This window comes from Epinephelus fuscoguttatus, linkage group LG8 (assembly GCF_011397635.1).
Source record: "Epinephelus fuscoguttatus linkage group LG8, E.fuscoguttatus.final_Chr_v1".
Taxonomy (NCBI): Eukaryota; Metazoa; Chordata; class Actinopteri; order Perciformes; family Serranidae; genus Epinephelus; species Epinephelus fuscoguttatus.
The window spans coordinates 12,549,422-12,561,497 of NC_064759.1; the positions used below are offsets into that span (position 1 = coordinate 12,549,422).

General features: G+C 41.6%; 1 protein-coding gene across 2 annotated transcripts; it reads left to right on the plus strand.

Moving 5' to 3' along the window:
• The first annotated feature begins 547 nt into the window (after window positions 1-547).
• On the plus strand, window positions 548-9,915 carry osgin2 (oxidative stress induced growth inhibitor family member 2). Of its 2 annotated transcripts, none has more exons than XM_049584008.1 (6): window positions 548-686; window positions 4,201-4,293; window positions 5,350-5,486; window positions 5,568-5,759; window positions 6,692-6,783; window positions 6,879-9,915. In XM_049584008.1, exons 2-6 carry the CDS (start codon window positions 4,227-4,229, stop codon window positions 8,059-8,061), a joined length of 1,671 nt encoding a protein of 556 aa, XP_049439965.1. In that variant the 5' UTR covers window positions 548-686; window positions 4,201-4,226; the 3' UTR covers window positions 8,062-9,915. The 2 variants fall into 2 exon arrangements, with proteins under 2 accessions (XP_049439965.1, XP_049439966.1); XM_049584009.1 differs by lacking the exon at window positions 548-686 and adding an exon at window positions 772-891.
• Window positions 9,916-12,076: the final 2,161 nt, after the last annotated feature.

Genomic DNA, 12,076 nt, shown 5'->3' on the forward strand with positions numbered 1-12,076 from the left:
AGAATGTGTTGCAAAAGAATGGTAGGTTTTCATTGTCCTAAAAGATAGCTCTAAATCATTCTGGTGATCTATGAACAAAAAAGTCTACATGAAAAGGCAGCGCCACCATCAGGCTGAATCTTCCACATTCATGTACTCCAGAGGATGAACCTTTTCCAGTTTGGTCAGCCATTTCTGCAGCGCCACCTCTAGGACCTTTTTAAGCTTTATCCTCACTACCAGAGGCTTCTGAGAACAGCCACATCACTAACATGCTGTTAATTCAGTCCAACACTTTAATATTGAGGGATGTGGAATGTATCACAGCGTGCATGGGCTCATAGCAAGGCTGTAATGGGCAGAAACACTGTCCTGAGCATTAGCTGTTAAGATTTTGGCTCAAAAATAAAACTCTCCTCTTAGAGCCCACTCAGTGAGCAGCAGAGTGTCGGCGGTGCTGTGAGGATGCTGAGCTCAGAGATGCTCTGATCTTCCGGCTCTCTTCTTTCTCCGTGAGCGCGCGCACGCGTGCCGGTGCAGAGATGCGCATGTGACGACAAAAGCAAACGCAGGACACCGGGTTCTCTCTCACACACACATACACAGTCTGTACCATCAAGACACAGACAAGATCTATCTCTTAAGCGACATTTACAGGCTGGTCAGACCTGAATAAACCAGGTCTGCTCGGATTTAACAGCACGGAGGTAAGTGTGTGTGTGCGCGTCTATGTGTGTGTCTGTGTGTGTGCGTGAGATGACGAGAGAGAGGTTGGCTTATTATCTCATGCAAGAGCCCGGACAGTCGGATAGGTCCTCCCACCGGTGTCTGCCTATTTATACGGTTAGAAACGCAGCCAGGGGTCGTGATAACAGGACGCGACTGGGACATAAAGACATTCATCACAGCGCGGTAAGAGATCCTGTTCTTGGCCGAGTGTTGCGGATGCCCGTGAGTGTGTGTTTGACCTAAATTATGCAATGATGGTGACATAGCCGCTTGTCGCATGTGCTCCTTGTGCCTTATTGGATGCAAGCTGCAAGGACCGCTGCTCGGAGTCAGCAGGAGTGTATGGTGGGAGGTTTGAGCCCATGAGGATGATGTGTGTGATGGTGTAACAGACTGCATCATCCAGTAGCGTGTGCTGCAGCAAAATCCACACACACACAAGCACACATATATATCTATAGACAGTGCTGGTTCCAAGTTAACCTAATTTTGTAACTGACCTGCAGGCTCCGTGCAAATTAGCACAAGTTGCAGAGATGCAGGCCTGTGGAAAAACGCACCTTTCAAACAGAGCCTGTACTAAGAATAAAAAAGAGCAGTCCTGATTGAGACGCATTATTTTCAAGCATGGTGCTCAAATTCACCACAAAAAGGCTTTTGTTATTCTGCTGACCACACTGGAGATTCGAAGTGTAACATTAAGTGTCATTTGTTTCCCATGTGTAGCCCCTAATACACAGTACACTATGTTCTGGAAAAGTATGGTTCGTCCTGTCCACGCATGCTGCACAACGTGCACATATAGGCGCATAAAAGGGCAGGAGGCCAGTACAACAAACCAAAAACTAGCAACGATAATGAAGTCTAATATCACTTGTTAGCTGTGGCTATAGGTAAAGCAGTTTGGATGATCTGCACTGTAACCGTATTTTTATTATTATTTTAAAGTGTATTTGTATTTGTTTCCATAATCTCAAAAATAAAATATAAAACTGTATTGTGAAACAGCATGATGCAACAGCAGCACAGCACTGTCAGGTAATATTTACATCTTTCAATGGCACTTAATACAACATCAGTAACTACACTATGACAGCACATACTATAACATTTTTTTAATTTTTCAAACATACTATGACTAATAAAAAGTTAGACATACTATCATATGACTTTTCTTTTTACTTTTTAAATACATGATTTTTAAACTTTTTTAAGACACAATATTGTTTTCAATTTTTGAAGATTTACAATAATATGATTATTTTATGACTTTTTAAATAATGTTTAAATGTTTTACTATGATATGACTAATTCTTTTTTGTTTTTAAGACTTATATAATATGTTTTTAAAACTTTTTTAAAGACAATAATATGACTTAAAAAAAGACATACTATAATGACTTTTTTAAAACTTTTTTAAGACATTAAATAATGTGACTTTTTTTTTTTAAAAAAAAAAAATGAAGACATCCTATGATTTTTTAAAAACTTTAAGACATACGACAATGTGACTTTGAAAAACTTTTTAAAGACATTAAATAATATGACTTTAAAAAAACCTTATTTAAAGAGATACTTTGAATGTATTTATTACATTTTCAAGACATACTATAAAATGACTTTTTAGTATGACCTTTTTTGAAAAATTTTTTAAAGACATACTTTGAAAAAAAACTTTTGACTTCTTTAAGACACATTATACAGACATTTTTATATACTTAAAACTATAAACGTATTTATTTTTTTTTACTTTGGGGTTTAAATAAATAGAAAAAATACAGTAAATGAAGCACATACAAATATACTCATTATTCACTCTTGCATATATCATCTTAAAAAAATATAAAATTGTGTTGTGAATCATGATGTAATAGCATTACAGCGTTGTTGTTGCATCATGCAATATTTACATCTGTCAAAAGCACTTGATGCAACAACAGTTAATGATGCACACAATAATAATCCTACTCAGGCTGATAGAGATGAGATGCAGGCTCAGGGGACTAAATAACAGCCCAAACAGACATTGAATGACATACTGCTGTGTGAATAAATATTCTTGCTCCATTTGCTGATTAGGACAGATGTGGTTCAAAGCTCCCCCTCAACAAAAGTAATAAGAACTTTAAGTGTGGATCGATTTGTCTTACATACTGTTCTCATACTGTTCATTGGTGTAAAATGACATATAATCTTAAATAAGAATAGATTTTTGCAGATTAGATCGGATCCCCTGAAATGTACTCACATCAAAGGGCTCATTCTAGTATGCACTGATTTAAAAGGTCTGGAAAGTGAAAGTTTAAGAAAAAAAAACCCTGTTACGTAAAGACTGTTTAAACACTGTGGGGGTTGTCAAATTGCCCAGTGACATGGAAATACCAGTATCAGCTTGCCAACTGGGGGCACGACGTTCTCCAAACAGGGCAGGCAATGTGTGGAATCCCAGTGCTTTCAGTGAAAAGAGTAAACAAGCCAATGACCAAAGACAACCGGTTACAGACACAGGTCAGACAGGGGGAGACGGGGTGGGGGGTGAAATGAGGTGGACCGTATTGGCAGCAGGGAGACATGGGAGTTTTAAGGGAAGTGAGCCAGAGTTTTGGGATGTAAGACAAAGGCGGTGTGGACAGTGTTTGGGTTTTTATGAAACTGGGGCAAGTGGGCACTGTTGGCTGTAGCTGGTGGGTGATGTTTTGGCGGGAGTGGCTGTGAATGTGTGAGTGTATGTGTGTGTGTGTGTGTGTGTGTGTGTGTGGTGGGTGGCTGTGAGAGGAGGAGCTCTGTCAGCATGCCAGGTCCACATTCTCACCCTGCTGCTGTTGAAAGGGGCGGTAAAGACATAAACAGGCCCAGTGGGATTAGGGCCCACTCGGAGAAGTGATCAGGGGGGATTTGCTGCCCGGCGGGCACACAATGGCACTGTCCCGTAACACACAAACACACACTACACATGCTCAACGGCAACGTTTCACAACAGACCCAAGCCTACACAAATCTGATTAGAACTCCCTTTTGTTTGGGAAGCGGCACCGGGGTTAACAGAGGCTAGCCTCGCCGCGGGCCATGTTTGATAGGACAGGGGGTCTGTGGACGTTGGCGGGACGGCATAGAGAAAAGCTGGGGGCTCGTTGTGTTGTGGCGGGGTGTTTCCACGTGTGTGAAGCCCCAGACAGACAGGGAGGGTTGTGGCTGTGTGTGTGGAAGCACAATAACAGGATGAATAATGTTTTTTTCCCCCGTTCAGTGTGTGTGTGTCAGCTGATGATGGAGGATAGAGACAGGATCTAAGCAAACATGAGAGAACAACAACATTGGCAGACACAAAGACAGCAAGCCGGTTTGAACCTGTTCAAATAATCTGACCCAGAAACATGGAAGCAGTGAGGGGGGAGACAAAGCACAAACGGGCCTCTGCTTTTAGTTGAACATCGAATGGACGGCTGCAGAAATGTCTGGAACTTTCTTCACATTTCTGTCGTTCCTCCTCAGTGCCGGCTCTGGCCCAGGCTCCAGCCATGCCTCTTCTGGAAGAGACCACTCTGCGACAAGAGCACCCACCCACTGTCCCCGTGGTCATCATTGGTAAACACTTTGCTCTTAACCTCCTGACCTTTAATGATTTTATATTGGCCCTAATCCTACATTTTAACAGAGGTGTGGATTCGACTCACATGACTTGGACTCAAGTCACAAATTCGATGACTTTAGACTCAACTTGGCAAAATAAACAAAGACTTGTAACTGAACTTGAACTTTAACACCAATGGTTCATGACTTTATTTGAACTGAGACTTTTGACCTCAAAAAAACAACTCGATACCTCCCCCAAAGCCCAAAGATTAAAAAGTATACAGGAAGTTCAAGGAGAGAACCATAAAGAACCATGAAAAAATTATACCAATTTCGTTTGTGTACAAAAACTACACTTTGATAAATAAGAAACAAATTATAATATGCAAAACTAACAAAACAAACTTATTTCCAAACTGTAAAAAGCATTCACGATTTTGTAACTTTAATGTTATTAATCCGATGTCAAAATGCCATTACAGTTGGTGAAGAGTGCATTATGACTTGTTAAGGACTCGAAACTCAAAGTCTAAACGCGAAACCAACATCAAAGAACTTGTGAAGACGAAGGGCGACTCTTGCGTCACCTGTGTCTCAGCCAAAAAGTTGCACCTGAACACACCGCGGTGAACAATAACACAAACAATTATCAACCCATTTTGCAAAAGAGCTCAATGGCTAGTAAAACAGTCTGACCTCATCTGTTTGTCCTGATCTCATGCTCTCTTTACTTTAGCTGTCTATTTGTTTTCCTAGCGGGCCTATTGAATGTGCAGAGTCAGCCAGAAAAGGATACAAGGGCCAACTGGTGCCGGTGGTGCAGGAAACACAGCAAAATCTAAGGAAACAGCTCACCGACAGCCTGACACTGACTGACATCTGATCATTGACTTGGTGTGTCAGGGCCCTAAGACTTGGAACTTGAGCACCAGAACTGAACTTACTCATGACTCACAAAACAATGACTTGGTCCAACCTCTGCATTTTTATCTTTAAAGCAACATGTAATGCTGTGTGCTCCTTTGTGATGCTGAGCCAACTGTTTCCCAAACCTGGGTCTGTTTTTAGGCAATGGCCCATCAGGTATCTGTCTGTCCTACCTGCTGAGTGGATACAAGCCCTACCTTGATACAACAACTGTCCACCCAAACCCCATACTGTACAGGAAACTGCAGGAGACCAAGCACCTATCCATCACTGAACAGGTAGGTACACATATGAATTCCTTGCACATGTAGACACGATCACAGCTGCACATCTGTGTCATGACATGGACTGTTTTGCAGGATCTGGAATATCTGAGTGAAGGTCTCGAGGGGAGATCGAGGAACCCTGTGGCTGTGCTTTTTGACACACTTCTACACCCCAATGCTGACTTTGGCTACGAGTTCCCTCCTGTCCTTCAGTGGAGGAGGGACAAGCAGCAGCACATCCCACATCTGGTGCTCGGGAGGGCAACACCTGGAGGTGCTTGGCATGTAAGATACAAGGTTTAGTCTTCCATGTGTTTGTAATGATCCATATATTCGCGTCAGATACCATGCAGCATGAAACGCACTGGGCAAGAGCATATTTTGACGCTCTGAGCAAGTACTGTAGTAAAAAAACCGAGAGAGTCCACACAGGGTGGGTTGGAGGATGGGTCAAACAAACTCAAGCTTTTCACCTGAGAGACCACTGTTTTTGTCCTATGTGAAACCAAAAGTCAATCCAGTCCTTTTAAAAACAACTTAATGCACTCCTCAGTTGCTCTTTCTGAGGTTTCTCAAATTTTCTTTCCGATTAAAGGGTTTTTATTCTTTATCCACTGTGAGGGTACAAGTACGGAGAGTATCGTATCTTGTAAAGCCCTCTGAGGCAAATTGGGATTTGTGAGGCTGGGCTATACAAATAAAACTTAACTGAATTTAAGTGCTGGTATGTACAGAAAACTACTCCAGCTGTGCTGCATGACATTACATCACAAAACATTCTCACTCCGACCTCGTCACATACTGATGTTTGGTCATGGACTTTCCACGTCCACATTCAACGTGCAAGGTACCCTGGGTGCATTGGTTATTGATGTTCTGGGACACCGTGTCAAGTTCTGCCTGTTACATGCATTGTCTTCTTTCAAGATACACTTCGTTTTCACAGGAAATTTAACATGCAGTCTGACTTTTCTGTGAAAATGTAAGTTTATTTTGAAAAGACAAAATGCATTTAATGAACATACATTGATACTCTGTCCCTGAACGTCCAAAACTGATGCTTGAGGGGTATCTAAAGAGTCATAGTTTGGCATGCAGGACCACTGATGAAGCATTGGTATTTGACAAGTTGGGATCGAGGATGTGTTGTATTGTCAGTCGTTTTGTTTTAACCGTCTCAGACGTTGCTTTTTCCTCTACGCTTCTTCTCTCCTCAGGCAATGGAAGGCTCCATGCTGACTATTAGTCTTGGTATCTGGATGGAGCTTCCCGGTGTTAACTATAGAGACTTGACAAACGGGAAACGCAGGTACTGAGAGAGGACAACGTAAACATCAAAGACATGGCTCAAGCCTCAGTTTAATTCTGTGCTACCTCTTTTCTCATTGTCTCTTCTCTCTCTAGGGATGTAACCAGTGACAGAGCCACCCCAGAGGAGATATCATCCTATTATCGTAACTATGTGAAGCTAAAGGGCCTCCAAAAGAATTTTGTTGACAACACCTACGTGACCTCTGTCCAGAAACTCAGCCGGGGGCACGAGGGGGAAGGTCTGGAGAATGGGCACACTGATCAAGGAGATGGAGGGGTGGTAGATGGTGGGAATGAAGGCTTTGAGGTAAATGGAGTTGAGTGTCTCAACAAGGGAGGAGGGGGGGCTCTCTGGGAGGTAAGGGGATACCAGCAGGTGCAGAACGACACTCATGTTCCCTTCTCTCTGTTTGCTGAGAATGTAGTTCTGGCCACTGGTGCGTCTGATTCACCAGTTCGATTAGGCGCAGAGGGGGAGGACCTACCGTTTGTATCCCACAGCATCTCAGATTTGGGTTTGGCTGTAAGCCTGAGAAAACTGGATATGAACTCTGATCCGATTTTAATTGTAGGTGCGGGTTTAAGTGCTGCAGACGCAGTTCTGTGCGCTTGTAACAGCAACATAAGAGTGCTTCATGTCTTTCGTAAGAGCGTAGACGACCCAGACCTCATCTTCAAACAGCTGCCCAAGACCCTGTACCCAGAGTACCACAAAGTCTATAACATGATGTGCTCTCAGACCTACACAAACGTGGCTCCCTCCTCTGCTTCAAACAGACCCCAGGCTGTAAGCATTGCCTCTTCAGTATGTGCCAAGATGTGCCCAAAGCCCCAACTTGCCACAGGTAACATGGCTGGTAATGCCAGTGTCAGCCTGTTTCCTGACTACACCAGTTTCCCTGAACACTGCGTGGTGTCCTTCCAGTCTGACATGAAGTGTTTGCTGCAGGGGAACAACTCCCTCAAGGCATTCAAGATCTCCATGGCACTAGTGCTGATCGGGACCAACCCTAACTTGTTTTTCTTGAAGGGTCAGGGCCAGTACCTGGGTCAGGATCCGACAAAACCCATCTCTTGCACGCAGAACCCCATTGACATCCACCCCTACACTTTTGAGTGCACCAAGGAGCCAGGTCTGTTTGCCATGGGCCCGCTAGTGGGAGACAACTTTGTTCGCTTTTTGAAGGGTGGTGCTTTAGGCATTGCCTCCTGTCTGCTGAAGAAACTCAAGAAGAAAGAGAAACTCATCAGCAATGGAGGGAACAACTTCATTTGATGGATAAAAGAGCAGTACACGTTGGTCGTAGGGCACAGATTTCAAGCGCCTCTTACCAACTGATGTAAAGGGTGAAGGGGGAAACGAGTTTTAATATGTTTTAATCATTTAGGCAGTGTTTTTTCATCAAAGCTAAGGCATTTTTACAACTTTCTGAGACCAAAAAGACAATGGATGTACACTAATTAGTTTCTAAAGAAACAAAAGACAGCTTTCAACAGTCTTGTCTGACTTCATAAGAAGTCCCCAGAAGTCCAAGCTACCATGTGCCAATGTTTTCTAGTCAATCTGTAACCTCACAACTGAATGGGACCTTATTTTCATCAGGGTTATTTATTCGTTCACCATGTGTCTTTCAATCCATTTACTAACAACAGTTAAATGTTTGTCGTATCACACTTTAAGTCTTATTTTAGCTTTGCCTTTAGGAGAGGGGAATGCTCAAAAGTAGAGGCCACTGTGCTCATCCTCCATGCAACTTATAGCTATAATTGTGAGGACAATCTGGTATAACACAAAGTTACAATCGTCTGACCTCTAAGATAAACAACTCGGAGTGGTAAATGTTTGCAATAGTGGACACAAGATTTATCTCAAAACATGTGACACAGCAAGTTCATGGCTAAGCAATCTAAATGTTCCTGATTATTCTGAGCCTACCGTTATTTTTAAACTTCAGAGGATTCTTTGTTTAGCTGCTATTGTAGGTAGTTGGAGCCATATACCTAAAAAACTTTAAGTCTAATAAATCTGACCTGCTGCTTTGGTTACAGTGATACTGACAGGATTTCTATGCAAACAATTTCCCTTGCAGATCTGAATGTATTCTTGGGCACCCACTGACAATTTTACCATTTAGATTCAAGTATCCTGGCAAAAGACACGCACTCATTAAAGGATCATTCTGGTGTTTTACATTTTTCTTCTTTTTAAAAATGTATTTCTATACAGTACGCACATCTTCAGATGTAAACTTCAGCCAACAGTGAAAATCTTGGCAGTTTTTAACATTTGTTTAGATTTACATTTAGAGCAACGGCAAATGTAATTGCGAGATTACTAGGGGCCAGGGCACATGCCGTGTCTTTGACCACCTAGAAATGCGAGATCGAGCACTGGGTGCTACTCTTGCCAGTACTCTGTGCCAACTTTTAAGGGTGTGCAGGCAGGTTGCATCTGAAGTTTTTAAGTGACCATAACTTCAAGTGTGTATTAGGCCTAAAATGTTTTTTCATATTTATTATAGACTGATGTTAATGGCAGAAAGGGAAGATACTGGCTGTGATTGGTTGTTCCTCGTCATATGACATGCAGTGTGCATTGCTGTGTTGCAAAAGTTAAACTTTGAGTATCTCAGGCCGCAGCCATAGCACCCTGAAAAACAGGCACTTGGAAACACTCATGTGCCGTGACAGCGCTTTCGCTTTTGAGCGTGCCTTTGACGCATCTACAGAGAAAACACTAGATCTGAGAACGCTTAATGCACATCCTAATTTTCCCCACTGATAGTGCTTGCTTTTTTTTTTTTTTTTTTTTTCAAATTTGGTTCATTTGGCAGCCAGCTTTTAATTCTGAGACATGGAAACTTCTCATCAGATGAGCCCACGCTAACGTGTGTTACCCCACAATGATGTATTTTGGCAAAATGAAGATGGGCATGGTGTTCACTGAGAGAGTTCATTAGCGGTAAAATATAATTTCTAGAAGACAGGATAAAACAGCAGCATGGTAATTTAACTTAATATCACCCATTACATCATGACTGGAATATTATGAAAAAGTAAAACAATTCTTTCCTTCACAATCCATTTATCTAAACACTTAAAATTTTCTTGTCATTTAAGCCAGTCAGTGCGAGCTGTCTCTAAACCATTATAGATACACATGAAGAATAGGGGCTCTCCATGACACAACAGAAAAGCACACTTGCTGAATACCCATTTTTACAATCATACCATATAAATCATTTATTTTTATATTTTTAGCAAACCAAATCTTAGCATTCTCTTTGTATTTTTATAATTGCATTACACCGTAGTTTCAGCATGTTGTGGCTATCCCTGTGAAAGCTAACACCTGTGCTCCATCTTAGAGCTATTTAATCTACCTACTGGGCAATATGTCAATTTCTTATTGTCTATCACTGTAGTCATAACATATGTTTATTTCAAATTTGCAAAACATGGCACACAACATTGTTTACTAACATAGGAACTGCAAACTCTAATAACTGGGCTGAGATACACCAACTCTAGATGTGTGTATATATAAAAATCTTCTTCCATTTTTAATACAGCCTCACAGCAAACAGCCAAGTGCCAAATCAGACAGATGGTGAGCAGAGACAGTAGCAATCTATTCTTCATTTCCACTGTATTTTTCTTCCTTTCAGTCATTTTAACACTGTCTGCAAGAGTGTGATGCTATATGCAGATTTTTTGTGTGTGTGCCGCTCACGCGCAGCTCATGGTTTGTTTATTGTGATGTGACACTTTGAACCCCCCCCCCCCCCTTCTATACAATATGGTAGTCAGAGTCAGTGTTGGGGGTAATGCATTACTAAAATAACATGTTACTGTAGTCACATTACTTTTTCCACTAACAAAGTTAGTAGTTTAACACATTACTGTATAAGTTTTGGTAATCATATAACAGTAACTAGTGGAAATGTTGTTACTTGTGTTGAAAATTGAATTTCTGCTGAATTATTCCTTGATGCTTTTTTCACTGACTTCTGAATATTGTTTTGATATGAATATTAAATATATGCATGCAGGCATGAACCATTGCCTTGCAGCAGCTGCTGTGAGCAGAAGACAGGAAAGAGTACGTGTAAGGACTGCAGACTGGGTGACTCAAAAGTGGAGATAACTCTTATTATTGTTTTGAATTTAGTTAAAGGTCCAGTGTGTAGGATTTAGGGGGATGTACTGGCGGAAATTGAATATAAAATATTTTTCTTCGTGTATAGTCACCTGAAAATAAGAATCATGGTCCTCGTCCATGGAGATCTCCATGCTGCACTGCCATGTTTTTCTACAGTGGCCCTAAAAGGACAAATAAAACAGTTGCTCTTGATGGGCCATTCGTATTTTCTCATTGGCCTTTATAGTTGGAAGCCCCTTTGTGACAAGCAGCATCCGAAAAACACTGATTTTTTTAATGTTAAACTGTTTCGTTCAGTGTTTTTACCGGCTTAAAATCACCTGGTGCATTTGTTTTAGAGAGAAGGAGACCTCTAATTCGGCTCATGGTAAAAGCCTCCAAAATGTCTGGATCTTAAGTTATCAAAGGCAAAAGGTGAGCACAAATTAGCAGGTGCTGGTCTAGCTGCCCGTCTGCAAAGTGCCAAACACTTTTTATAACGTGAAAATGCTTTATTCCGTGTTTTATTTTCTGCTTTTAATCACCTGGTCGGTTTGTTTCAGAGGAAGAGACCTCTGCAGATGATTCAGCTCCTGGTAAAAACCTCCTGAACACTGAAGGAATTCAAACTGGGAATAGTTTCAGCTGGTTGCAATCCTCACCACTAGATTCCACTAAACCCCCCTAAATCTTACAAAGTGGACCTTCAAAGGATAAAAATATGACCCAGGTTGCTTCAACTCCAAGCACAATCTGTATGCTTGATGAAGCACCAACAGGTTTATTGTGTGTCCATCCATATGCTTCACATTTTAGCACAGATTCGTACGGATGTTTGAGAGCAACTCGCAAGTATTTGGTAGAAAATTTGCTTTAATCCCAAAGTAATAAGCAAAATAATCCCATTGTAATTTAGAGAACAGAATGATGTATAAGGGCCAGTCTCCTTCTTCCTTTTGGCACTCTGCTGCTCTTAAAAAAAACCTTTTGTAACTGCACAACTCATGCTGAATGCTGGCACTGGCCTTGGATATGAAGTGACAGGTGGGCATCGACTATCTGCACAGAAAGGCCTGTAAATGTTTTGGCATGACGACTACTTATCTGAACAGTTTCAGATCTGTAAAAGTGCCTGAAGGCTCGACGGAGA